General features: G+C 38.8%; 4 protein-coding genes across 7 annotated transcripts; 3 read left to right on the forward strand and 1 right to left on the reverse strand.

Moving 5' to 3' along the window:
* Positions 1–1,029: 1,029 nt before the first annotated feature.
* Positions 1,030–3,409, forward strand: si:dkey-204f11.64 (uncharacterized protein LOC100537752 homolog). The gene is made up of 3 exons (XM_043234628.1): positions 1,030–1,206; positions 2,048–2,174; positions 2,278–3,409. Exons 1-2 carry the CDS (start codon positions 1,120–1,122, stop codon positions 2,171–2,173), a joined length of 213 nt encoding a protein of 70 aa, XP_043090563.1. The 5' UTR covers positions 1,030–1,119; the 3' UTR covers position 2,174; positions 2,278–3,409.
* A 1,174-nt stretch (positions 3,410–4,583) lies between these two features.
* On the forward strand, positions 4,584–18,161 carry carm1 (coactivator-associated arginine methyltransferase 1). Of its 2 annotated transcripts, none has more exons than XM_043234772.1 (16): positions 4,584–4,836; positions 6,935–7,060; positions 7,324–7,430; positions 7,608–7,712; positions 8,064–8,174; positions 8,756–8,933; positions 9,038–9,128; positions 9,323–9,404; positions 10,406–10,491; positions 10,614–10,703; positions 12,319–12,456; positions 12,544–12,633; positions 12,713–12,825; positions 12,953–13,033; positions 14,518–14,586; positions 16,420–18,161. In XM_043234772.1, the coding sequence occupies exons 1-16, from the start codon at positions 4,695–4,697 to the stop codon at positions 16,557–16,559; spliced, it is 1,749 nt and encodes a 582-aa protein (XP_043090707.1). In that variant the 5' UTR covers positions 4,584–4,694; the 3' UTR covers positions 16,560–18,161. The 2 variants fall into 2 exon arrangements, with proteins under 2 accessions (XP_043090707.1, XP_043090706.1); XM_043234771.1 differs by having other exon boundaries at positions 4,586–4,836; positions 12,953–13,051.
* Positions 18,162–19,488: 1,327 nt separating this feature from the next.
* Positions 19,489–23,191, reverse strand: yipf2 (Yip1 domain family, member 2). 2 transcript variants are annotated; one of them, XM_043234774.1, is made up of 9 exons: positions 23,050–23,191; positions 22,890–22,962; positions 22,673–22,815; positions 22,481–22,561; positions 21,376–21,463; positions 21,124–21,240; positions 20,710–20,876; positions 20,446–20,628; positions 19,489–20,090 (listed from the first exon to the last, which is right to left on the reverse strand). In XM_043234774.1, the coding sequence occupies exons 2-9, from the start codon at positions 22,918–22,920 to the stop codon at positions 19,977–19,979; spliced, it is 924 nt and encodes a 307-aa protein (XP_043090709.1). In that variant the 5' UTR covers positions 22,921–22,962; positions 23,050–23,191; the 3' UTR covers positions 19,489–19,976. The 2 variants fall into 2 exon arrangements, with proteins under 2 accessions (XP_043090709.1, XP_043090708.1); XM_043234773.1 differs by having other exon boundaries at positions 22,890–22,966.
* A 31-nt stretch (positions 23,192–23,222) lies between these two features.
* On the forward strand, positions 23,223–25,303 carry timm29 (translocase of inner mitochondrial membrane 29). 2 transcript variants are annotated; one of them, XM_043234775.1, is made up of 3 exons: positions 23,223–23,357; positions 23,849–24,072; positions 24,407–25,303. In XM_043234775.1, the coding sequence occupies exons 2-3, from the start codon at positions 23,976–23,978 to the stop codon at positions 25,081–25,083; spliced, it is 774 nt and encodes a 257-aa protein (XP_043090710.1). In that variant the 5' UTR covers positions 23,223–23,357; positions 23,849–23,975; the 3' UTR covers positions 25,084–25,303. The 2 variants fall into 2 exon arrangements, with proteins under 2 accessions (XP_043090710.1, XP_043090711.1); XM_043234776.1 differs by lacking the exon at positions 23,223–23,357 and having other exon boundaries at positions 23,433–24,072.
* The last annotated feature ends 2,432 nt before the right edge of the window (positions 25,304–27,735 follow it).

The following is a 27,735-nucleotide window of genomic DNA, read 5'->3' on the forward strand; positions in this document are numbered from 1 at the left end:
AAAATACATAAATAAAACTGTTATTATTATCGTTGTTGAAAACACATCATTGTTTTAGATTATTTCGAAATCATGGTAATGTTCCCCTGATTCTTTGGTGAATAGAAAGCATTTATTTGAAATAGACATTTTTGAACACTGTGAAAGTCTTTACTGTCAGTTATGTTAATTATTGCTGAATGCACATAGCCTATTTCTTTCTTTTTTAAAAACTACGTTTTAAACTGTAGTGTACCTTTGGTAAACTTTTCTGATTTAATAAGCTTGAAACATGCAGTTAGTAACTTTTTACAGTTTAAGTTTGTCTTTAGTAGTACAGTACTTTAGGTAGTAGTACTGTTAATCAATTAGCAATGTTTAAAAAAGACAGGAAAATTGCTTCAATCATTTAAATGAAAAGAAAAACAAGACATTGATACGTTTGTAGTTAATGGCAGGTCTGGCGGCTCAGTAAAATAAATAAACTTACACATTGACTTTCATTCAAAACAGAACAGAAATATTCCGGAACCTTTATTTGACTTTGGAGTCTCCACTTACGGAGAGGCTCTGGTGAAGCACATCCACTGTCATATAATAAAACAACGCTAGATGGCGCTTTATCGCACTCAACTAGAACCCTTTGTGAAAGTAATGAAATAAAAAATACACCAACTGTGTCTTATTAGCATGAATATTAAGTTGAAGTTGAATATTAAGTCAACAATAATGCATTATCTCACCCACCTAATCCACAATAACATACACGTTTTATTTCAATAAAAAATGGCGTAATAAGCGTACTGATTATGTTAGTAAATGTTAAATGAAAATCTTAAATGTAGAAAGGTCCCCTTGTGAGGGTTATAGAAAATATGATAAGCTCATTATAAAACAACACAGTGTAAAGGGGTTCTTTCTGGAGTTATGTATGTATGTACGGTTGTCTGTTTATTGCTTGCTTGCTTCCTTTTAAACCCCATTCATTCACAGGTGAAGAAACCGGTCAGGTGTCCTCCTGCGCCGTCGCAGTGTGAAACCAATCGTCGGTTTCGACTACAGGGGCGCAATTGAGCCGGTTGCAGCCGAAGTCAGTCTCGTCTCAACATTGTTACGAACTTTCTCGATCTGTCAGGAGTCATGTCGAATAACAGCGCCGGCGGTCTGGTCAGCCTGCAAAAAAGCGTCAAGCAGCTGCGATTTGAAGCAGGAATCCGCAGAATCAAGGTGAGCGTGAGAAAATAAAACCCTTAAAGATTGGAAATCTTTGCTAACAGGGTGTGCCTGGGCAAACTTGTTGATCCTGTCCGAACATCCTGCTACTTTGTGTGATTGCTTTACTGTTTTTAACGTTTCTCGATTTCTCTCACAACATTTCTCGTGCAACTGAAGCGTAACAAAGTTATCTGTTTGCCAGCTTTTACCGAGGCGGGTTGCGATTGTTTTCGCTCGGAGCAGATGACAGCTCGCTTTTAATCGATTGCGAAGCCGCGTTATCGTCCGGTATCTCTCGTATACGTGCGTGAGGTGCGTGATAACGTTCGACGTAAACGCGTCCAAACTTTCGCTCGCGCACAGCCGCGTTTAAAGTGAAACTCCGCAGGCAGCGGCGCACAGAGCAGCTCTTTGTTGATTGTGAGTGTGTGACACAGTGTCACATTTGTTGGCCGGGAAAATCCAAATCTATATTAGGTCCCACTGGCTCCAAACACGCTATTTTAAAAACAACCCAAGGCTTTGTGCGTTATTATTGAGTTTATCGTGGATCGTATAAACTCCGTATCTTCTGACCGCGTGAGCGCTATGAAGCCAATAGAGGCTTTATTGCTCCACAAACCCCTTTTATCCGTAAATTCATACGTAGCCCATGGCCTACCTGAAGAGATAAGGAGGCAAAAGCCTTATGCTGTTCAAAATATGTTTTTAAAACGAGCGTTTTATCAGGCTCCTGTCACTTTAACGGCAATAATTAGGTTGTTTTCATTGCGTTGATGTGAAAAAAAACTAAACAAACATTGGAGCCTGAGAAAAATGCTCACTGAGAAGACACTTTTATCTGCTTCCCTAGGTTTCTCAAGCTGCGGCAGAGCTGAAAGCATTTTGCATGCAAAATGCCCACAAGGACCCTCTCCTCATGGGAGTCCCATCAAGCGACAACCCCTTTCGGCCCCCCAAATCATGTGCGCTCTTCTGAGGTACCAACAGTCAGCCCAGTGTCACCGTTTTCTTTCTGAAATGTCCCGTTAACCGGCAATGTAAAGAGAAATGTAAACCTCTGTCTGTCTGTTCCCTCTGAAGGAGCGGTGAAGAACACGGAGAAACTTCTGAACATTCCTCTTTCACTCAAACGTTTTCACTACACAACCTTCAGACCCCCTTTACATTACAGCGGAGCTGGTCATCACCGTTACCGTTACGCTACATCGTTCCATTTGTAAGCTGCGTTTGTGACTTGAAGTCTTTCACGTTCAGTGACGTGAGTTATGAAGAAAACCTGTGAGAAGTGATTTTAAAAGTGTTTGCATATTGTTAAATAAGGGCATCGTAGAGCGAAGTTAAACTAGCAGGAAAGAATTCAAGCGTTTAGTTGGTACACTGAAAAAATTGACAAATTTGCAGAAATATTATATTATCTTTTTTTTTTTTTTTTGCTGTGTAGCGAAGTCCGTTTGAATACCAGCCTTACACAAAAAAAAACCTGCAAAATGCTTTCTTGTCGTAATATGTTTTAGTTTAGGAAGAAACGCAGAATTAATTTGTTTATTGATGCAATTAGGCTTACATACATAGACTTGTGTTGCCACGAAACTTTAATTGTATTAACCACATAGCTCTATTGAAGGAGAGAGATGTCTTGAATCTCAGGTTCTTTTTGTTGAAGATCGATGCTGTGTTTCTGATATAAATTCACTGTTCTGAATACTGAATGAATGAGGTACTACTTTTTATTCGGATGCATTTTCCCTAATCTTGTGAGGTTTCTGCATAACTCTGACATTTCCTAAATGTTCTAGTGTTAACACTCGAGTGCAGAGTTTTAGTAATATTTGCTGGTGAAAGGGTGCTGCCTACCTGTTACGCTTTTACTCTAAGAATTTGAACACCAAATGACCGTGAGCGTACCAGCTGGCCTGTTTTTGCATATACTCTCGGCTTACTGATCTCATCTTATACCTGTACTGTATCTTCATCAGTCAACCACTAGACGTTCATGCAAATGTCATTTTTACTGCTGTCACTGCATTGTTAACTTTTTCAGTCTGTTTACCTCGTGTATGTCTTGCATTTTAAGATTGAACGTGCCTAGGAGAGCAACGTCTGATTTATTTGAGAGACGCCAATATAATTTTCCTTATTAAACTGAATCAAGATGTTGTCGGTAAATAAGGTGCCATTGATAAATAAATTAAAATGACTGAGCCTAAAAAAAGCTTCTTGCATTTTTTTGAACGAGACCTTAAATAAATTTTTTGTGATTTAGACGGTAAGAGAAACAACGATGCTAGAAACCCTTATAGTTTGTATAGTTTTGTTGTTGTAACTTAAACAAAGCTGTATAAGTGTTAGATGGAGAAACTTAAACGAGAAATGTTGAAAAGTTCAAGTACTGGCTGAAAATATAAAAAAACTGAGCTAAAAGTTCCCTGAAAACTCTAGTAGTCTACAAATGCTAGAATTAAAATAAAAATATGTATATACATATAATCAAACATGCAAAGCTATTAATTTCCTCTTTATATCAAGGTATTTATATATAATTATATAACATTTTGTTCCTTTTCCACTTCACTGTTGAATGTTTTTTTTCTTATTTACAAAAGAAGTATACAAAATGGCTTTAATACATCAGCAAAAAAATTATAATTTTATACAGTATTTCGATTTTTGTTCTGGACAAGTATGTAAATCGGCGTACATTTAATTACATAATGCCTTATCTGCATATTTAAACATTTCAGAAATCTTTCAATTGTGTTACTGTACCGTTACAAATCATTTGTGACCCTGGAGCACAGAACTAGTCATAATGCAATTATGCAATTGCCAACAATGCATTGTATGGGTCAAAATGATAAATTTTTCTTTTATGCCAAAAATCATTATAAAGTAAACATCATAATTTGTAAATGTGTTCTATAAATATATCAAAATAGTCAAGAATATATATATATATATATATATATATATATATATATATATATATATATATATATATATATATTTTTTTTTTTTTTTATATATATATATTTTATATATATTTAAATATATATATATATATATATATATATATATATATATATATATATATATATATATATATATATATATATATATATATATATTCACAAATGAAAATAAATAATAATTGTATCTCGTCAAGTCATGTCATATCTATTATTTAGTTTCATAAAATCAACCCTTACACTGTGGTTTTGTGGGTAAATTTTTACCCCGTTCACTCATGCCGTCTCTTCTCCTTCACACTGCCTCCTGTACAATATTCTCACCCACACTTTTAATCAATTGCATTAGTTTGCTCAACACACACCTGCCTTTTCCTCGCAGCCCCTGCCATCCCCTGAAATTAAACTACAGCTGGGGAAAACGCGAGATGTGGCCATGTGGAGGCAGTAGTAAGTCAGGCCTAGCTTGACCACTGACTGCAGGGGAGATCTGAGCCGCTGAGCTGCTGTCTGACTCTGCCCAGATCGAAGATGGCGGTGTCGGTGTTCTCAGGCGTGCGCCTCCTCTCCATCGGAGACGCCAACGGAGACATACAGCGGCATTCAGAGCAGCAGCCTCTGCGGCTAGAAATCAAAATCAACCAGGACGTGGCTCTCATAAGCCTCTCGAACAGTGAGTAGACGCTGGCTTTTAAGCACTTTGCATCCGGCCTCAGTTGAGCGGCGTATCCTAGCTTAGCCGAGTGAGGGGTCTGTGCGTGCGGCATGTGCGTGCGTCGCGCCGCCCGATCGCCGGGACGCTGGCGGCTTTCGGCTTACCGTCCCAAACGCGCCTCTTGCGCCCACGCGTGCTTTCTAAAAGACGCAAAATGACCGGAGCGAGGGGTTTTGTTTCAACGCGCATGCCAGCAAAAACCACGTTGATCGTAGCATGTTAGCATCCGTAAACACTTTGTGTTAAGCTGCTTATAGTTAGCTATCGTTGCCGTGCAGTTTAAACGCACGGCGGTCCAACACCTAACGCGCTTCCACCGACAGAAATATGCACGCGTGCCTTTGCACGCGTGAGGTTTCTTTTAAGGTTTATTAAGACTTTTCGCAGGAGAGCAAAGAAGGGCTTTGGTTATAATGTGGATTGGCGCCTATAAAGTTAGCCGCAGTCTGAGCCTCCAGTCATACTACTGAGCTTTAGAAAGTGTTAGCAGACGCGTTTGTTTATGTTCTGCACTGGGTGCTATTTGTGGAAACATTTGATATGTTTGTTGAAGTGGTTTTATCCTGGTCGGTTGACGGTCTGAATGGATGCTGCTTAGTTTACTTGACGGATTGCGCACATCCCAGGCTCGCAGTTCTGCGCCACCTCTCCACTTTTATCGTACTATACCGGTTCGTTTTTTCTCAAAGTGCTGTAAACATTGCTAAAGTAAGGTGAAATTACGCAGAGCTTTCTTGTGGCAACTCCGTTTGGGGCATTCATCTTTGTTCTGCGGGGAACAATAGCGGGTCCCCCGCCTCCTTTTCTCCAGTGTCCCGCCTGTTCATTCAGCGCTCAGGGCTTTTGTTTGGAGCCTCATGCTGCCGATGTCCCGTGGATGAGATGAACGTCTTACTGAAACAGATGCGTCGGAGAAGTTTTTTTATTGCTCGAGCCGCGAATGCCGCATCGTTTGTCTTTATTAATGAGTCGAAAGTCCGAGTTTATTGATTGGAGTTCGTTAGTGTAACGTTACGTGCTATATTTGGCACCTTTTTGGTAAACTCGTGCGAGAGAGCGCTGTTTATTATTGCGCGAACATTAAGGTGGAGGGAGTAAGGGTGCAGAAAGTTTATTGTCATTATTTTGCTAATGAATGGACGGTATTGAAAGGTTTTGCACTTGTGTGTGAGTAATATTGGCTGCCTGTGTGCGTCCTGCAGTGTTGACGTCACATGGACGACCTTGTTGTGTAGATGACAAGGTTGCTAATGATAGAAATAAAACAAAATAACAGTAATAACTGTCTTCACTGCATGCAGTGCCTTAAACCAGGGTTCAATGTGACAAGAAGTCAACAAAAAACACGTACTGGCGTGAAATTCATTTCTCCAAACAATCGATAACTTCTATTACACTTCACGCTAGTCGCTAAAAACATACTTAGTTTACTTGTGTTTTAGGAGAGCAAAGCCTTCAGTTGTGAGCAGGGGGTGCCAAGCATCTCTCTAAAGCTCAGATTTTCGTGGCCTCGTTCCCTCGTTTAAGAGGTACTTTCTTGAGCTTCTGTAGAGACTGTGCTTGTTTTCAGATCAATTATATAAATGAATACCAGCCTAATCTGTCTGCGGAACGCTTGACTTAATCCTACAACAGCTGGGCAAATAGATGACAAAATCCCTCATCCTGGCTTCGCTATTACTGTTGCAATGTTTAGAAGGCCAACTTAATGTTTATGAACAGGTCTAGCTTAGTTTGATACGCTTGATTTATGTTTAGGCGGTAGTACCCTTTAGGACCTTGCATAATTCATAGTAAAGCTGAAATGCAGCTTTAAGTTAAATATAATTTCTCATGTACCGTCTTAAAGCAGTGGATTACCTAAAAATACATTTTTCATTTTGAACCTGCATGACTTAATTTTGTCCTGTGTTGCTTTGCACCCCGCTGACTTTCAATGCATTGACAAAAACTGTTGAAACATTCTTCAAAAGAAAAATTGCATACAATGGGATGATACAAAAGCGCTGATTTGTTTTAGGCTTATTAACATCTATGCATTCGCTTTCCCCCACAGATGAGGAAACGTGTGTCTTCAAGTGTTCAGTATCACGAGAGACCGAATGCAGTCGTGTTGGGAAGCAGTCCTTCATCATTACTCTGGGCTGTAACAGTGTCCTTCTGCAGTTTGCATCTCCAGCAGGTAATACCTCATTTTACGGGCACATCAGCCTTTGAATGTCTTAGCGAACTGCTAAATTACCACAGACAAGCAAAGCATCTGATGCACTTTGATGTCCATTAGGACTCTTTTCAGTTTCACTCTTTAACTTTTTAGTTGCCTCTAGCAAAAAAAATAAAATAATTTTTTTCCCCTTCTCATTCAGATAAACACAGATCCGTTGTGTACTAACTTTTAGTTTAACTGTAATCTCTTAATGCACTTGCATGTGTTGTGTTTGCCAGATTTCTCGTCGTTCTATAACCTCCTGAAGAATTGCCGTGGACATGGGGGTGAACACTCTGTCTTCAGTGAGAGGACGGAGGAGTCCTCAGCTGTACAGTATTTTCAGGTGTGTTTTTCTTCTAATTAACATGCTTCAACAAAACGCATTGTTATTTTATGAACCAGTTTTATCCTGGTCTTAGAACCTTTTCAAGGGTATCCAGACTGCCTTTATTTCCAGTGAAGACATTTGTCATCAGGTGGCTTAAAATTAATGCCCTCTTTCTTTCTTTCTTTTCTCCAGTTTTATGGCTACCTCTCTCAGCAACAAAACATGATGCAGGATTACGTGCGAACTGGAACATATCAACGGGCCATCCTCCAGAATCATACTGACTTCAAGGATAAAGTATTTGTCTTGTTGATTCATCTGTTGCTATATAGATTGAGGGTTGTGTATTTGTAGATGGCATGGAGTTGAGTAGTTTCAGAAATGCTTATTGAAGCATTTCTTGTTCTCCATTTAAAAAAAAAAAAAAAAAAAAAGTAATTGGTCAGGCTTTTGACTGTCATGACCTTGACTTTTAGCTTTGATGTTGTCCAGACCACAATATCTGAAACTGAAAAAGTCCAAATCATTTAATAAGATTATTCTTCATGAGTGCTTCTATTATGAATTGCTCTTAAATGAAATCTGCTGTTTTACTCGGTTGTGTCATATGACGTGATTCTTGTTCTCAATCGTCCGTGTCTGTTTTAGGTGGTGCTGGATGTTGGCTGTGGCTCTGGGATTCTGTCATTTTTCGCAGCTCAGGCTGGTGCTCGTAAAGTGTATGCTGTGGAGGCCAGCACCATGGCTCAACATGCAGAGGTATAACAGAGTCCTCAATCACTAACATGCACTGCTGTTCTAACGTTTGGTTCGGTTAGATTTTTAAAAGAGGTCTCTTATGCTCAACCAAAGCTGCATTTGTTTTCTCAAACAAACAGTAAAGTTGTTAATTTTTAGAAATTTAAATAACTTTTTTATGTACTGAAATGTCATTTATTCTTCAGTGTCAAGTCATTACTCTTCAGTGTCACGTGATCCTTCAGAAATGATTCTAATATACTGATTTGTAGCTTTTCTTACTATCAGTCTTGTGAAAAGTTATGCACCTTGTATTTTGTGGAATGTGGAATTTTGGGATTCTTCAAATAGAAACTTAACATTTGGAACATGCCGTCTTTACAGTGACTTTTAATGAAATTCATTGCATTCTTGCTATTAATTTATTTTATTAATAAATTATGCTTTACACATAGTACTGGTATTGATGCCAAAAAGCTGCTATTGTGTTTTTTTTTTTTGGGGGGTTTGGTAATAAGATGTAATAACATGGCTTTTGGCTAATTGAATTTCATGCTAGGCGGTAGTAGTAGTAGTAATAATGCTCATAATTGTGTCCACAGGTTCTCGTAAATAGTAACAGGCTCTCAGAGCGTGTTGTGGTGATTCCTGGGAAAGTAGAGGAAGTGTCCCTACCCGAGCAGGTGGACATAATCATCTCTGAACCCATGGGCTATATGCTGTTCAACGAAAGGATGCTGGAGAGCTACCTGCATGCCAAAAAATTCCTCAAGCCCAACGGTACAAAGATTTTTTTTCAGTAAAAGCAACCAAACAACAACAACAGACTAATGTACACTTGCAGTGTATCAATATCTTTACATATCGCACCTCTGTTCTCTCAGGCAAAATGTTTCCCACAATCGGAGATGTGCACCTCGCCCCTTTCACAGATGAGCAGCTTTACATGGAGCAGTTTACAAAGGCCAATTTCTGGTGAGTTTGTTAAAAAGAGGTGTGGTTGGGAGAGAATGAAAATGTAGAATGAGTGCGATTTTTTTTTTTTTTTTTTTTTTTTTTTTTTTTTTTTTTTTTTTTTTTTTTTTAAATACGCCGGCAGTCATTTGATTAGAAGAATATGTAACTGGGTCATTTCTTTGTGCTCGTGCTTACAAAACCGAATCTTTCAGGTACCAGCCGTCTTTCCATGGGGTGGATCTGTCTGCGCTGAGAGGAGCCGCAGTAGACGAATACTTCAGACAGCCGATTGTGGTGAGAAATGGGAGGGAATGACCGGCGGATTGGGTGTGCGCAAGTTAATTCATAAGTACATGCTGGCTTTTTAGAGTTAGCCACAGATCGGAAAGTTCTTAAGTCAGAAAGCCGTAAACACATGGGCTTGTGCCTTCATAGGAAAGAGTACACTGAAAAATAGTGTGTGAAGTATGAAGGTAATTGGAGATTTGTCTCCTCGCCGGTTGTAGATGAGCGGCGAGGGCTTGGGGGTAAATACGGTCAGGATTGGGTTACGAACTTGAGCCCGAATGAGAACGGCGAGGACGTTTCTGGGAAATGGAGAAAGCCAGCAAAGTTCATGGATTAGTAAAATGGATTCAGTGGCAGTTTCATATAGGAGACTCGAGTGAAGTATGTATGCTCGCCTTTGTGCCTGTGATGAAAGGCTTTAGTTCGTGGTCTGGGTTTCTGAGCTCAGTTTGTGTGTGGTCAAAGGGTATGCTATGAATTTAGATCTATAAGGAAGGTTTATGAAGCGCAACTTTGTGCACTCTCTACGTGGGAAATTTTGGTTGTTGATTTTCGTTTAGGATCCAGTTTTTGAAATCCGTCAGCTGCTATTTCTACTTTTGTTTACACGCAGCCAATTAAGTTGTCGATTGTGTGCTTGGTTTTCAGTCCACTGATTTCCAGACATCATAATTGTAGTTTACAGTCCGTGCGTGTTTAGTTTATGTCCAGCAATAGTCAGCTGTTCAGGCATTGGCTTTGCCTGTAATGGTGTTACACTGCTGGGACAGCGACCTGCTGTGGTCTGGCTCCAGGGGGCGCTGTTGTAGCACCCCTCAGAGTTCAGCCTGAAGCAGGAGAGCCCTCTGAGCTATGACTGAGTCTGACTTACTGTGGCTCAGCCCTTGACGAGAGGCCTCACAGCGCATCAGTTTGTTTTATTCAGATTCCGCCTCATCCTCTGCCGCACGTAGGACTGAGCTTTGATATCCTTCTGTCTCTCATTTATTCTGTGATTTTGTTTTTAGGACACGTTCGATATCAGGATCCTGATGGCCAAATCGGTGAAATATACAGTCAACTTTTTAGAAGCTAAAGAAGAGGATCTTTACAAGTAGGTTTCCACCGCATTCTTCATCTTGCAGTATTTAACACAGGCTTTGGTATATGGGAAAAGTACTAAAGAAGTCTGTTAGATGGTCACATTTTTGTATGTTCTTGTCTTGCTTTTTCCAGGATAGAAATCCCTTTCAAATTCCACATGATGCATTCAGGGCTTGTACATGGGCTAGCTTTTTGGTTTGATGTCGCATTCATTGGATCAGTGTAAGTCTCGACATATTCTCTTTTAAAGTGTTTTCGTACTTGAGTCCTCTCTCACAGAACCAAGTTCAGACCATTTTAAATAAACTAAAACGTTAACTAAGTGAAAGTGGTTTTCTGTACTTGTACTGTCATTAGCAAGGTTTCCATCCAAGGAAAAATTAATTAGCGCTTAAAAAGATTTTTTTTGTACTAATATAGCTTTTAGAAATGCCAAAATTCTCATGTCAACACGTTTAACTTTAGCACACGAATTCTATTTTGATACTTTCCTTTAAATGTTGCAAAAATTAGTTTGGAAACATCTTTTGTCAAGAACACAAACAAATGGGCCACATGACAGAATTAGCCTATAGACATTTTCTGTACTTTAATTTGATGTAATCTATTATTAAACAAGTATTAATGCAACATTTATTTGGCCTAATATTTTTCTGAAGATGAAAGTTGTCCAATTAGTAATGTGTAACTGCGTGCAGATTTTTTTTTCCCCTTTATAAAAATGTAAAAATGGTCATCCAAGAATAAGACCCCATTCAAAAGGATTCTAAATATTATTTTATTTGCCTTTGTAAATAAAGGAAACAAATTGAAGGCACATCACACAAATTAAGTAAAATTTTCTTTTGTTTTGTTAATTTATTCTTTTGTTAGAAAAAAAAAAGTTTTTCTGTGTTTGCTCAGGCTCTGCTCGTGATGCGATTCTCATGTCCTGATGTTTATGCTGCTTTTTGCATCTATACAATTAATAGGCCTACTTGGAAACAAATTTAGGTATTTTTCCAACCACATAGTAGTTCAGATTTAATTTAATTGCAATTAGTAACCGATAAGATTAATGTTTAATGGCTTAACAACTTTCAAGCATTCGCGAAATAAAATAACCAAAATTAACATTCCTGTTTTCAATACAATCTAGTAAAAGTTAATGAGGGAAAAAAATTATAATAAAACAACTCCACCTGCTTTTGAAAAGCCTATCACCTGATAATGAAGTAGCTAAATAGTCTATAACAAAGTACAAAAAACATGAAAACTCACAAAACTTGTTAGAAATATTTTTAAGTAGGCCTAGACCTACAATTTAATGTTGTTGTTGCTACTGTTTTTTTTTCCCTACAGCTTTACCTTCTAGCATAGCCTACTATTTGAGCAATATGTGAAATTATGTATGAAAACAGCTGAAGGACAAACTTTTTGTGCAGTAGACCAAAACTTATATGACAATTCATTTTTTTGGTTTGTTTGTTGTCATTTGTTTTTTGTTGATTTAAATTTTATGACATTGCAAATTAGAAGTTGACTTTTGGTTTGTTTTGAGGGTTTCAGTTCCTGAATTTGGACCACTGTAATAAGTTTCATTTATTTTGTTCAAATTTTATTGTTACTTTTTAAAAATCCCTTTAAACGATACTGGAGTGATGAGTCTTATTGCAGAATTGGTATGTGGACTGTAAGCATACATAAATTCAGATTTTAGTAGTAGATGTAAGCATTTGAACGTTTGGGAATATGGCCATGATGTTAAAATCATTTGAGTACTTAGACATGAGGGAGCTATTTAGTTGTTTTTGTTAATCCGGAGATTTTGACAGATGTGCTGTGTCTTTCTGAACAGGATGACGGTGTGGCTATCCACGGCCCCCACAGAACCCCTCACCCACTGGTACCAGGTGCGCTGTCTGCTGCAGTCTCCCCTCTTTGCCAAGGCAGGGGACACGATGTCAGGCACTGCACTTTTAATCGCCAACAAGAGGTGAGGACTTGCTTTGACCCTCAGGCTGCTTCGCTTTGTACATCTTGTCCATCTGGTGGTCTCATTTGTTCCCACTTCCTCTCACAGACAAAGCTATGACATTAGTATTGTTGCTCAAGTGGACCAGACAGGCTCCAAGTCCAGCAATCTACTTGACCTCAAGAACCCCTTCTTCCGGTGAGTGGATGCATTGCTTTGGAAAGCAGTAAGAGGGTGTCTGAGACACGCGTAGCTGAGGCCGTGCTGTGTTCTGCAGGTACACGGGCACGACACCGGCCCCTCCTCCAGGCTCACACTATTCTTCTCCGTCAGAGAACATGTGGAACACTGGAGGAACCTACAGCATGAGCCAGGGCATGTCTGTGTCAGGTACATCGCCAGGAAGCCTCTGATAAAACCGTCCCGGAACACTTTTCAGATGTGTGTGAGTTGGCTGAAGTGTGATGCGTAACTGGAGCGCCGCCGCTGATGTTTGGCTCTGTCTGTGTTTTGTCAGGGATGCCTGCAGCCTATGATCTCAGTACTGTCATTGGTGGCAGTGGGACTACGGTGTCCCACAACAATCTCATCCCCATTGGTACAGACACGCATGCACGTATGGATATTTACACACACGCTCACAAATACACACATATATGAGGAGTGAATTTAGCTCTGTGCTGTTGAAGTGATTTTTTTTTTTTTCACCCAAAAATGAAAATTGGTTCCCGATCTTTGTGTCTTTCCAAATCCATAATAATAATATTTTTGTCCATTCTTTGAAAGTTCACACTTTAAACGTATACATACTTCAAAAAGGCATGAAAAGACTTTTAAGGGTTAAATCATTCCAAAATGAAAATTGTCATTAATTATGCATGTTGTTCCCAACCATAAGATCTTCATTCATCTTCCAAACGCAAGTACAGGTATTTTTGGTGAAATCGGAGAGCCATCTGACCCTTTCAAAGCCAGCAACACAATTGAAACGATCCAGCTACAGAAACATAGCAAACACATAAATGGTCAAACAGGATGTGACATCAGTAGCTCAACTTTTTGAGCAAAGAAAACAATAACATAATTTACTCGACCATTCTTCACCCCGGAGTTATGTCTTCCGCCATTTTCGAGATTATTATTATTATGCTTTGCATTGTGATGCTCTCCAGAATGTATGTAACTCGGGGAAAAAGAATAGTTGAATAAATAGTTTTTTAGTTTTCTTTACGCAAAGTATTCTCATAGCATCGCAAAACTGAACTTTTGCTACTGATGTTATATTGACTGTTCTGCCAAAGTGTTTGCTGTTTCTGTAGCTGGATCACTTAATAATGTCTTTAATTTGTGTTCCAAAGATCGAAAGGTCTTACTAGTATAAAACGACATGAGGGTAATTAATGGGTTAGTTCAACCCAAAATGAAAATTCTGTCATTGAGTAATCCAAAAGCTCAAACCTCATTGGCTGAAACACATCAAGTAAGCACGTTTGAGTTTCAGTGTTTTAGCTTTTACGTGTGTGATTATCAGCGTTTCTGTATTCTCACACAACCAAAACCTTGATGCTTCAATTGATGGACAAAATTGATGTAAGAATATAATTTTTTTTTCTAATGAATGGAAATCATACAGATTTCGAATCAAGGTTTTTTTTTTGTTTGTTTTTGGGTGAACAATCATGCTAAGAACCAAAGGGTTAAGTTAATAAAAAATTAAATAATTGTTACAAGTACTCAACATAAAGAATCAAATCTTTAACTTGATTCTTTGGGATAAGAGATTAATGTTATGAAAGCATCAGTCCACAGTCCAAATAGTCAAAACAATGACTACTTGGTGCAAAAAAACTAAAATTATAATTGTAACCTCAGGAGAAAATGGTGTATAGCATGATCCTTTTAATATTAATTAAATAGTACAATTAATAATTGCTTTGTTTTTTTAATAGAACAGTACTAGTTTAAGATGATCTATATCACAGCCTTTCATTCCTTTAGTTTTGTGACAAATATTCCTGTGCTTCATGTATATCACATTTTGCTCTTGTGTAAATTGAAAAGCGATGTCTTTTTCCCCTCCAGTGAACACAGGGATTGTGAATCACACTCACTCCAGAATGGGTTCTATAATGAGCACCGGAATCGTCCAGGGTGAGCGCCTGTGTAAAACGAGACCTGCACTCCAACATATGAACTGATAGTTCTCCCAAAAATGTGAATTCTGTTATTATATGTTGCATCAAATAGAAAAACACGACACTTGTTTATCTTCCGAACACAAATGAATTTTTTTTTTTTTTATTCTCTCATCATTTTTATCCAGACATTGAAATTCCTCACTTTCATGTTTTTCAAAAAAGTAACACTTTATATTATTACTTGTCAGGCTACAGAAGAATACCATAATTCATCCGTTCAGTTGGGCCTAAGACATCGTAGTCATGCAGACCTTTCACAACCCAGCCACGACACATTGTGAATAACATGCCTTACCGTAACACAGAATCAACCACAGAGGCCAGGTGTCGGCTTCCTTTTCTTAAACTTACGGTGTGCTCAATTTATGTTGAGTGCATCATATTTAGGAGTTGAACACGCATGAATGCCACCATTAAGTCATTATCAGGGAAACTCAAAGTTTTCGAGTTGAACGGGTACAATGTACAGTGGAAGCAGCCAAAGACTAAAAATATGCAGCGTCGATAAAATTGTTCAAATGAATGCAATTATTTTTTTTTTTGTGATATATAATAAAACTATAAAAATTACATATTCAATGTTATATTATTGTATAATTATAATACAGAATATAATTTTTCATTTTAATTAAATTCAAATATGAAAGGACATGAAGGACTTGAATACAGCATCGGTTCATGGCCTCCGATGTTTATATTTTTCTTACAAATCTTTTAGTAAACATGTACTAAATATGAGTAGAATTTGCACTGCAGCATCCCCAGACCTTGATGCTTGTGACGAGAGTAATTAGCGTATAGTTCTCTTTATTGAAGTGAATTAAGTTTGATTCTTCGTCATGCAAGAATGAATTATATTTTTGCAATTTTACACACAATAATCCACGACGATCACATTACACAACACCGAAATTGTACATCAAAATAACAGTGTCAAAATTGCACAAACTTTTTCAAGGAGCCCGTGGCTTTTTAAAGGGAGACGAGCTCACATTGGGTATTGGATGGGATTAGGGATGTAGAATATGGTCATTCAGGATATGTACTCTATAAGTGCTAACATACAGCTAGTGTGTTAATAATAGGCATGCTAATAAACCGTTAATACCAAGAATTGGAGTGTTACCAAAATTACATTGAGAAAGCTTTTGTTTTTGTATAAATCCTAATCGTTGCTCAATAACCAGTGGCTTAAATGTGCTCGGTCGATGTGCAAGAACAAGAACTTAATTGGTTCTCGTGTGTCAAGCAAGTCCAAGTTTCTGTGGTAATGATGGTGATGAAAGAATATTAAAAGCATATTCATTTGTGTTGTGAAGATGACTCTGTAATTTTAAGTGTGACAGTGTCCATTGTTTAATATAGCTTTGCACTGAACATATGTGTTCATTGTGATATGAATGTGCCTTTACACTTTCAGACTTTCAAAATATACACCCTTTGTATGTAAACACAGGCAGCGTTACATTTGAAGCTGAAGCTGATCAGGTTGAACCTGAAACTAGGATAATTATGTCTTTGACTGCTGTTTTTAACATCCACAGTGTTGATTGTATACTTTAGTCACACAAAAAAAAAACCTGAGTACACATAAAGCCTTTCAAAACATACTCCATTTGATTTATGTGTAAACACAGGCACTCAACACATGCACACTATGAAGTTTCCACCTAGAAAACAAACTTATTAGTCCCAAAACACACACAAAAACCAGAGCAAACTGAACATCTCAGAAACCACACGCTCATAAATGCAAAAGATATAATGTTGTTTTCTCTCCTCTCAGGGGCCACAACTGCCCAGCAGGGTCCCAGCAGCAGCAGTCCCTATTACCCCGTCACCAACCAGTTCACCATGGGCGGCCCGGCTATCTCCATGGCATCCCCTATGGCCATCCCCAGCAACACCATGCACTACGGGAGCTAAGGCCAAAGGACGGCCTTTGCATGTCCAGTTACCCCCTCCCTCCTCTAACCACCCTACCCCCCCACCCCCAGCCCCTGCAAACTGACCGCAGCCAAATTCAGAATACCAAAACCAATGCACCAGTCTCTGACCATCACTTTATAGCCTCTCTCTCTATATATAAATATACATGTATACGTATGTATATATATATTCTAAACTGTTTCTCTCACTGGTGTTTTATTCTTACATATCCGTCCCGCGACCCAATAGCGTTAACATGTGCAGGCATTCGGCCGGTTCAACACGCCTGAGGTGTATCATTGTTAACCCTCACCCCCCCTTTCCCACCTCAATCACAGCGCCTGCTCCACAACCAGCCACTGGGAGGCAGCACTTGTCTGTAAGCATGCTGAAAAAGCACAAACCAGAGACTCAATGAAAAGGACTCTTTCGGAAGAACGCTGACAACGGGACTTTTTTTTTTTTTTTTTTTATAAATGCTTTACAAATGTGCACATGTTTGCCCTTACTTTATGAACTCCCACTTCTTTCTTTTTTTTTTTTTTTTAGCCACATAAATGCCATCATTGACTATTGATATGAATTGGAGATCTATTGCAGGATCTTTCCACTGTTCCTAACAGCTCCGACTCTGTTAAACTTTTTTTTTTTTTTTTTTCGTTTTCGGTGAGATCGACCGGCTGTCGCATCTCCATTCTCTCAGCATGGGCTTCTGCCGGGCCATCTCCATGTTCACAAACCTCTCATCGCTGGCCAGAAGAAACGGACACATGCTCACAAAGCTCATCACGACTACTAGCGCAGCGCCGCTGGATCCTGCCTGTAGACAACCATAGTGTAGATAGAGATCGTCTTACTTTCATTCCAGTGACTGTGTGTTTTAATGTAGTGCAGTCCCAGATTTATGTGTCGCTTGGTGTTCTCTGAGGTGAATTCTGAGCATGGATTATCCAGACTGCTTCTGTCGGCCTCCGACTCCATATCGGCGCTGATCTGACTTGTAAATTTGGAGGATTCATTGTTAGTCAATTATAAGGACACAGAGGTTTTAGGAATAAGAATATCAGCACCAAAACCCTCCTTTATCAGGCAAGGAGGACGGCGGAGTGCTGGGAAGGACAGTCTGCACTGGGGGGAGGAAGACCGATGGATGAACGACATAAACAGTGAGGTCCGCACTGGACACGCACTGACCACTGCAGCAGGAATTGCAGTATCCTAGTTTACACCCCCCTCCAGAACCCTTATCTTGTCAAGTTCTGTGTTTTGAGACCTGTTGAGGAAAGGAGGAGATCAAGTGATGCCAGACTAGCTATAATTTTCCTCCCCCCTCTCTCTCTCTCTCTCTCTCTCTCTCTCTCCTCCTCTCCTTCACCGGGGATATGATAATAGCCCCATCAAAGACTATGAAGTCGTATGCACCGCTTCCAGTCACCTTTTTTCTTCGGTTAATTCAGTTTGATTTAGCAACGATCATGAGATGAAAACAACCATGTCTGCTAGTTTGTAGAATTAACTTTTTTTTTTTTTTTTTTTTCACAAAAAAAAGCAACAGACAAAAAAAAGGAGCAAATTAAATGTTGATGGAGAAGTCCCTAAGTGTGGCTGCTTACAGTAGCATTTGTTTTTGTTTGTTTGACATTTTGGGGGGTTTGATGGTTGAAAAGTCATATGATGGATGGGTTATAGATGGCAAAGTTGATGTGTCTTAAATGCATAGTTCACCCAAAAAGGAAAATGTTGTCATTTACTCACCCTCATGTCATTCCAAACCTGTTTGTGTTCCTTTTATGTTGAACATAAAATAATTATATTTTGAAGAAAGCTGGTCATTAAACAGTCGACGGTCCCCATTGACTTCCATAGGGTTACTTTCTCCATAATGGGGACTAACAACTGGTTGTTCAGAATATTTTTTTGTGCTCAACATATGAAAGAAACTTTTGGAAAGAAATGAGGGTGAGCAAATGATAAAATTTTTTGGGGGAGTGTACTGTCCCTTTAAACAGGGAAAGAAATTCCAGTAACACTTTACATTGGGATCCATTTGTTTTCATGCAATTTGGTATTTTTACAGCCTTTATTGTGGTTAATTTCAGTTCATGAAGATAACTTTATTAAATATTGTTTTGAATATAATAGTGTTAGTTTATACAACTTAAATGAAAAATTATGTACCAATGAACATTTAACCAAGATAAAAGCTGCAAAAATATTAACATTATTGTAAAGTGTTAAAGATAATTCTTTTTTCATTTTAACACCCATGTGACTTTTATCTTTCATGAAACAAGAGATTTTGCAACCTAAGCTGCTCTTTTCCATATTATTAAAGTGGCCAGTGTGCGGTTTCAATAATTACTTTTGTCTTTTTCTAATACAAAGCTGTTGTATTGTTTAAGAATTCTACTTTTAATCATGGGGATGGGGTTTTTTTAGGTCCCGTTATGTTATTTCCGGTTGCCAGCCACTGGGCACTGTCCAGTTTTCTTTATGGAAAAGCTCGGGTTGAACTGGATTGGTGGAAGAATAAAAGTCATATAGGTGTAACGTGAGGATTGAGAATAAGAATTTTTTTTGGGAAGTATTTTTAAATGGGAAAACGCTAAACTAAAAATACATTTACTCACCCTCATAATTACAAAAGCATGTTTCTTTTGTGGAACAAAATAGATTTACAAAAAGTGTCGGTTCATAGAGTCACGGGGCACCAAATTATTCTGTGGAACATTTTATGTTCCACAGAATAAAATGTCTGGACTGGCATGAGGGTGAGTAAATGATGACACAAGTTTCATTTTTGGTTGAACCACACCTAAAACATTACATTAATCTTAGTGCAAAGCATACCTTCTTTACAATTTTTGCCCCGAGTATTGGCGCTGCATCTGTCCACATTCATAAAAAACAAGCTCGAAAAGACGAGTTTGTCCCTGACAAAAATGATTTTAATCCACAGTGTCGAGCAGAAAACTGTCCAGGAAAGCAACATTAAATACTTGATACAGGCACTTCCTCTCAACGTACAGAATGAGAAAAAGTAGCCTAAAAGGAAAGAAAGCAGTCAGGGGTTATAAGGCAAACCTCAAATCAGTTCACAGTAATACAAGATCACTCTTTATAAATTACTCTATTTTCATTTAAAGAAACAAACAAAAAAAGTGACCATAACACTAAAAATATCAGGTCACTTTTCATATTAAAGAAAAGCATTAGAAACTAAAGTCCTTGTGATCTGAGGGAGGTTATCTGCTGGATAAGTTACAAACTGGAAACACTTTTTCAGCGTGTTTGCTGGGAATGCTTGTGTGCATGAAGCATCGGCGCACTAATCTGAACTCCTTCTTTGCTCATTTATCATAATTCCTACACGCCTTTCGTGTCCTTTGAATATAAAGACTCGTAGGTTCCCGTTCAGTTGGTCGCTGAGGGCTTGCCCACAGCAAGCGTCGTGTGATTTGCGGCTGGGGTGGTGTGTTGTCCCGGGTGCGATGATCCTGTGTGTGTTGGCGTTTTGAAGAAGTAGAGCTAAAATGAGAGATAGAGGTGTATTAAACACTAAAGCTAAACGTTTGTTGTAAAGGATGCTGTCATTTTACAAGAAATGAGCATTTGGAAGCAGAGGAAATGCTTATGATATTTATTTTAGTCCTTTGTACAGGATATTCAGATATTTGAAGTCAACAATAATTAGAATAATACAGTATTATTGTGAAACATTGCCATTTTAAAATGTTTTCTATTAATATTTTAAAATGTAATTTATTCCTGTTATGACAAAGGAGACGTTTCACTCAAAGGTCTCGAGTGTTACAAGATCTTGTGGATTAAAGATAAAATATGTGTCCGATTTTGGAAGATTCCTTCGAAGAGTTTCTCTCACCTTAAAGCCAACAGCCAGAAGGGCATGAAGTGCCACTATTACAGCCATGGTAGCGAATGCTGTTAGTCTCGTGTCATCGCGAACGGCCGGCCAGAATGTCATGACCAACACTGAGCCCGAGATCACCATGGCGATGACAATCAATAGCCACTCGATCCAGTAGACGGGAATGGTCCATAATATCTGAAAACGGAGACTGAGCATGACCTATCCGGTCTAACATCATGAAGTCTGACCACGTCGTGAACATCGTCGCAAACTTACCGAGGTAGGGATATAAATGAACAGAGAATAACCATAGACACACACGGTCTCTAAGAACGTGTAACCGCTGATTTGTCTCTCAACGCTTTGACGCCACGTTAGGAAGCCCCAGAGTCCTAGAGGCACCAGCCAAGCGTAGAGGAACACGGTGACGGCTGCAATCGAGACTAAAACAGAACAAAATCTGCATTTAGCACATTCATAAGGGACTGACATAAACATGTTTTTGTGGCGAAATTAAATCTTGAAGCTTGAATGTTAAACTCACCGAACCTCAAAGCTGATTGGTTGTTCATATAATAACAAATGCATAACCAAAAAAGCTGTGTTCTTTTATATTTGTAAAGTATATTTTTAGGTCAAGTTATTAAAAGAAACGTTCTCCACGAATGTCCATGCCTACTGCGCTCTCACCTTTGTTGAACTGCGGTCTGTAGTGAAACTCTGGGTCTCCCTTATTAATCAGAAATGTGTAGAGGTCTCCGCTGATGGCCACTGAGAACACTAGAGTCACACAGATCCAGAAAGGACCTGACAAGAGGAAAGATAGCAAAAAAAACTAAACTGTGACAGTTCTTTGATAATCCAGATTCGTTCAAATACAAAAGGCATTGATTGGCTGTGTTAAAAGTGCTCTGCAAGATTAAAAATAAAAATCTACATTACCATAGAGATCAGGGTTGTTTCGAATGTGGTGTTTGACGAAATTCCGTCCTGGCAAAGGCATGACTGAGCCCTTTATCCTATCCAGCACCTACAATAACAAAGATATATAAATGACCGAGCAACCAGGATCTCTCTTTAAAAGATTTGTAATTACTTTCAATTTACCAAGACGCGAGATAAAAGGTTAAAAGTTACATTTTCTATTATTATTATTATTGTTATATACTCGATGTGAAAAATACTGGTTAGCCTGTTTTGTTTTTGCGTTTTTTTTCTCATTTAAAAACTTCTCATCAAAGGTTTCTACTATGCGGCTCAATCTGCAGACTATGCAATATTCTGCAATATCAAAAAAAAGCAATATTTTGCAATTTCGTCAGGTCAGTTTCTCAAATACTCCCGAATAGTATTTACATTTGTGAGTCTGGTGTGGTCGCCACTCCAAAAAACTAATTTTTAAGAAAATCACCTTTAAAGTTGTCCAGTTATTAGCCGTGCACATTACTAATCAAAAATCATGTTTTGATATATTTAAGGTAGGAAATTTACAAAATATCTTCATGGAATGTGATCTTTACTTAATATAATGATTTTTTTTAATAAAATGAAAAAAAATATAATTTTGAACCATACAATGTATTTTAGGCTATTGCTAAAAAATAAACCCATGCTACCTGTGACTGATTTGTGGTCCAGGGTGATATGCTTTTATCTTTAATAATATTAAATAGACATTTAGACAACAGAACACATTTGAGTCGTCAGCATACATTTTTGACAATTCAGTGGAAACTTATATTTTGTTTACAAACTTATTCTGTTTTAAAATGTTTAAATGCTTCTTTATTTATCTACATTTCATAAAATGTACAGTTCTAATGTTCAGGGTTTTTTTATCAGGTATATTTTTGAGAATTTGTGGGAACTACTAGTTTATCGTTTTTACCAACTTTTTTGTTTGTTTTTCATTGTGTGGTTTTGATCAATCAGGCCTGTGCCAAATATCCAATTAGAGTATTTCTGACCCACACATAGTGATTGAGCCACGATTTGTAACATAAAAAGGGGGTTATAAAGAATACCACAAGTAAGAAAACAAATGTACCTGCGTTGTATCTACATTGAAGAATGACTGATAGTACTCAAACGTCCAAAAACCACCAGTTTGTTTTTCACCTCCAAGCAACTGTGGGAAAATTCAGAGTAAACGGTTCATAGCAGTGACCCATAAACGACGGTGCATGTGAAATAATCAGCTTTTTGTATCTTCATTTGCCTGTTTGGTGTCGCAGCTCACCTCTGAACTCTCTTGCTGATTGTCTTCATCGTCTGACAGATCCACTCTGACATCTCCGGGGGAGGCTGCGGCGCCGGGGCTGGAGATGCTGAGGGTTGAGGCTCCAGGATTTGAAGACAGGAGATCTGCGGCTTCCTCAAACTCTGGAAACGTTCAGAGTGAAGATTACAGCAGAAAGACAAAGCAAGAAAGAACACCTAAAACGCGTAAACCTCACCCTGAAACTTTAAATCATCTGGACTAGCCATGACTGGAGATCACAGAATACTCAGAGAGCTCTCATAAGAATACTATCTGCGCGAAAAAAAGACAATAAACATAATGTAATCAAACGACAGCTGTCACCACCAAAATCACGTTTAGGCTGATTCGCTCACCTGGCAGCTGCTACAATACGATAATCCTGCGTCAATCCTGACTCCTTCAACAATCAAACTCGTTTCGAGCTAGCAGGTAGGCTACAAAAATAATTGCTTCCGTCAGGCCGGCTGGTATTTAATAGTATCTTTTGACTAACCGAGATTTTAAACAACAATTAGCCTAATCGACTGTAGCTTGAATAGGTTTGATATTGTCTCAATACACATGGATTTATCCTTATCGTCCCCATATTCCACGTCACCTGCAGGGTTCCGATGCGTCAAAACACAACCACGTGACCGGAACAAATCCGGAACTAAAACCGGTAGGTTTTAATCTGTTTTACCTCGTTTTTATACTATAGCCATTACTTAAAGTTAAGTATCAGCTAGGCGGGTTGTGTTATATCTAAGACAAAAACATTTTTTCTCTTTGTAAATAAAAGACCCTTTGTATCGTTCTTATTTTTAGTTGTTGTAAGTACGTTTCTTTGGTAAAACAATTTATTGACCGTTATCTAATAGTTTAATATATTTGACATCATATTCATGAATACATACGCGTTTAATATTTAAGAATATAAGAAAATTTGCTTGCCGCATATCACATTCACCGATCTAAATATTTGATACAAATAATTACAAACCTCTCTTTTTTTGATTAAAATAGAAACGTTAAAAACATTGTTTCCTGTGTCATTTCCTGTTTTAGTAACTTACTGTTTTAGTATGAATGCATGGTGGAACCGACAATTGAGTATTTTGTTTCCCCACCGGACTAATAACATTACACGTGCTGTGCTCTTCGCCATTTTAGCTCAGCAGTTTCACCAGCCTCCGCTGTAACGTTGAGCCGATGTTGGTAACTGTCGACCGGAAGCTCTTCCTGTCCTATATTCACCGTGAACTGTGAACTCTTACCGTTCGTGAGTTCATTTGTTAACATGGCCGCCTCGTGGCTGCTGAAGAGATGGTGCTCCACAGCAGCTACAGAGACAACCAAGGGCACAAGGTGGCAAAGACTGATAAAGAGTCGCGCAGGTAGGTCTAAGCAACGGTTAATCCTTTTCTTTCTGGCATAAGTATGAAAACACTGTTTGTATTACGATTAAGAGGTCAATCACGTGAGTCAAGTGTGCATTTAGTTACTACCTCTGCATGGAGGGAGTGTTATTATTATTTTTTTTGTTTTGGGGAAATACAGATGTATTAGTTTGCTAACTGGTTTATATATACGTTATGGTGGCATTGAATATATAATATCGTATTTATAATATTGTATTTTTTCTTACTGCAAAATTTCTTATACAGTGAGTAGCAATCGGAAAGTTGTATTAGCTGAACATGAATCAAGATAAATCTTCACTGTTTTCAGGTGTATGGTGCCGAAGTCTTTTAACTGATTATAAGGAGGCTTGTCGTGAGACCGTGCTGGGGGCCCGAGAGCGACCCCTTAAAGCCACAGTCTACTTGGGTCTTCTGGGAGGAGTGTACGCCTGCTATTACACCAACCCTGATGATGCCTCCTTTGAGACCAGCCTTCTAGAAACTTCCAACCGCCTGGCTCTGCTGTCACCATGGATACGCAGTGGCACCTCAGATGGACACGTCCAGACCCTTGTGAAACTGCGAAACGAGGGCAGGCTGCGCTATGCCAGCCTGGGCATCGTATCTTTGACTTATTACACGGACTATGACCCCAAGTCCAGCCTGTATGAGGCACGGTGCTCGGCCATCTCTGTGCCCTGGGCAGAATTTCCAGAACGCGTCCTGGATGTGGGTTTTGCAGGACGCTGGTGGGTGCTTGATCGTAAAATGAAGGATTTTGATATAAATGAGGAGGAGTTCAAATATCTTCCACCTGCTTTAGTGGCAACGGTCCCACCGTCATCCCAGATAACGGAAAGGAACGAAAAGCTGCATGAGGAATCATGGAAAGCTGTGGTCATGGAAGACGAGAGCAATGAATTAGATGGTATACAAAAAGATCTGGACACACCCGTTAAAGAAATAGAGAGCAACACGTCATACAAAGTACAGACTTCAACATAGCTCAAATATAGATGACTCTAAAAAAAAAAAAAAAAAACATGCTTGCAATCAGCAGTCAGCTGTTGATAAGAAATAAAAAGTAAAAAAATATGTACAGCATTATTATATTGTGATCATGGAAATAAGCAACATGATAATGTAGTCTGTTATTTTTACTGAAAATAAATTGTGCGAATAAGTGTTATTGGTTGACTGTAAATATTAAAACCTCTGTAGCATACGCTTACCTTGTTGTTCAATGTGATAGCACTACATTAACACTACATGAACAGTTAAAAATGGAGCTTATTAACTATACTTAAAAAATTTCCCAATATTACAGGTTTTACAGAATAAAGAAAAATGTTTTGGTTTATTTTGGTAGATTATAATGCGCACAATGCGTCACGCTAATACATTATAATAATATGAGTAAATTATAAAAGGAACTAAAATAAAAAAATGTGGAACTTCAAAATAAATGTTGCTCTTCTGAACTTTCTATTCATCAGAGAATCCAGAAAAAAAATTATTTACAGTTTTCACTAAAATTGTGAATTGTAATAAAATGTCAGAATATTTCTGTTTTACCAGTATTTTGTATTGTATTATGGTGAAAAAATGCCCAGGCGAGCACAGCTTCTTGATAACTAACCAAATGATATTTTTGCTGCCTTTCAAAAAGAGTTAATTTTAAGACGAGTTGAGTTAATTATGTCCATTAATCCCATTACCTTTGACCTTCTGTTTCACTGGCCCGCTTTGATTCATTTTCAGGGGAAATCCTCTTTTACATTAATCTCTTTACTCTTCCACTCTCTGGCTTGTCTTCCTCCATTAGTCTTTCGCTCGCTCCCCCATGCCGTCCTTTCTAAGATGGTTGGTATTGATTCGTTGGCTCCTAGAGCTGCATTCTGCTCTTTTTTTTTCTGATTGGTATCTCGGCTCCCGGAGAGGACAGTTCATTCTGATCGTGCAGTTCTTCTGCAATAAAGCACGCGAATGCTGTGCTGACCCGTTCGTGTCAAGCTAGACCAGATCGTGTTCCCAGTAAAAGGCCAAATAATGAAAGTAAAGCATAGTACGCACTTAATGATGAAAAGCACTTAAGATGCGCTAATGAAAGTGCGGGAGCCCGTTCAAAGACGTTTGTAACGGTGGCAGACTGCAGAGGATTATCTGTGTGTAACTTAACCCCGTTGCAGTCAATGTTGAAATAATAATGCCATTAGGGTGCATTTACAAACTGCCTAACAGAAATATTGCATGTCACTCGAGACGTGTATTAATGAGAGAAGACCCGTGGCTTGCTTCAGGCGAGGGCTGGAGCATCTGAAATCCTAATGATCCCCTTTTAACTTCTCTGCTGTTATAAACGACTCTTACGGTTGTATATTGAAATGGTCACTTAGCATTATCACGCCGCTGTTATCCAATCACTAAAGATTTTCAGCCGGCAGGAGGATGTAGCTTTAGCCTCGAGCAGCGCTATCTGATGTGCCTCGAACCTCATAATGTACTGAAGCACTCTGTCTGTCCATCAGGGCGTCCGCAGGGACTTGCTAAAATGGAGGAGCTTTTCTAACAGTGTGTAGCGCTCTCTGCAAGACACTCCCAGCTCAGACACACCACCCAGTGCTTTTAAAGTGCTGTCCCTGGCCTGTCGTATTGCCTTCAAGCTCACTGATCTGAGATAACTAGGCAGTGGGAAGCAATGGAGTGGAAGCCCACCATGTTTTTAAGGTAGCGTCTCTGCTGTCTTGTTTGCTTTTTACTCGGCTAAATGATCATGGGAGATGGAAAACTGGTACTCATTCATTTTTTAATTTGTTTCACCTGTATATTTTACAGATCGTGGGGTCTCCACCTTTTTCCCATAACCCCATGAAACTGAAATACAGTCTGTAAGGGATAGATAAAGACTTTATTTTTTGATGCTCTGTTTTGATATTCCTTTATGTGTTCCACAGAAGTCAGTCATACAATGTTTGAAGGTGATTAAATGATGGCAGAACTGTAATTTTTTTGGTGAACTGCTACAGTCTCGCTCCTCTCGATCCTCCCCCACCCTCCACAACCTGTCCTGTATTGACTATTGACTGTCACTCTATCCATCCTCAGCTGCCAATGTCAGATGGATTCGGTGGCTGGGGCTGATCGCTGGTCAGTCTGGAAAGGGGGAGCTTGGGGTCAGCGGGGACATGCCGGGAGAGGGGTGGGGGTCATGTGCAGGGGTGAGGGAGTCTAGCCACGGCACTGACCCCAGTGACCACATCTCCTCCACCCCCTCCCATTATGTCTGATCAATATGTCACTATGAAGGGAGAGAATATGGAGAGCGTGAGGGGGAGGAAAAAAGCTTGTCGACTCGACCAGACACTGGATCCGTTAATGCAGCGCCTGAAAGTAGAGTGTCTGTGGGGAAAATACTTTCTTGATACCACATGTATACGTCATTCAGACGCCTTTGTGAAGGCAAAGCGTCACGTGTGTCCCACCCTTAGATTTTAGTATCAAGTAAGATTTTAAAACTTTGTGATTAATGTAGGTAGAAAGGTCTTTGAATGGGACACTAGAAATCTCATTAGTGATTGTGGTTCTACACTGCAGCAAAAAAAAATAAAAAAAATAGCTAAATTGTAAAGAAATGTTTATATCTTTAAAACAAATATT

This window comes from Puntigrus tetrazona, chromosome 3, assembly GCF_018831695.1.
Source record: "Puntigrus tetrazona isolate hp1 chromosome 3, ASM1883169v1, whole genome shotgun sequence".
NCBI classification, from domain to species: Eukaryota; Metazoa; Chordata; class Actinopteri; order Cypriniformes; family Cyprinidae; genus Puntigrus; species Puntigrus tetrazona.

Coding starts and splice junctions, on each gene's coding strand:
- timm29 (XM_043234775.1), top strand. CDS start 23,976: ATGGCCGCCTCGTGGCTGCTGAAGAGATGGTGCTCCACAGCAGCTACA. Junction 24,073..24,406: donor ACTGATAAAGAGTCGCGCAG/GTAGGTCTAAGC, acceptor CACTGTTTTCAG/GTGTATGGTGCCGAAGTCTT.
- si:dkey-204f11.64 (XM_043234628.1), top strand. CDS start 1,120: ATGTCGAATAACAGCGCCGGCGGTCTGGTCAGCCTGCAAAAAAGCGTC. Junction 1,207..2,047: donor CAGGAATCCGCAGAATCAAG/GTGAGCGTGAGA, acceptor CTGCTTCCCTAG/GTTTCTCAAGCTGCGGCAGA.
- yipf2 (XM_043234774.1), bottom strand. CDS start 22,920: ATGGCTAGTCCAGATGATTTAAAGTTTCAGG. Junction 22,562..22,672: donor ATCAGCAAGAGAGTTCAGAG/GTGAGCTGCGAC, acceptor ATTTTCCCACAG/TTGCTTGGAGGTGAAAAACA. Junction 20,091..20,445: donor TTCTGGCTGTTGGCTTTAAG/GTGAGAGAAACT, acceptor CTCTCATTTTAG/CTCTACTTCTTCAAAACGCC.
- carm1 (XM_043234771.1), top strand. CDS start 4,695: ATGGCGGTGTCGGTGTTCTCAGGCGTGCGCCTCCTCTCCATCGGAGAC. Junction 7,061..7,323: donor GCAGTTTGCATCTCCAGCAG/GTAATACCTCAT, acceptor TGTGTTTGCCAG/ATTTCTCGTCGTTCTATAAC. Junction 7,431..7,607: donor CAGCTGTACAGTATTTTCAG/GTGTGTTTTTCT, acceptor TCTTTTCTCCAG/TTTTATGGCTACCTCTCTCA.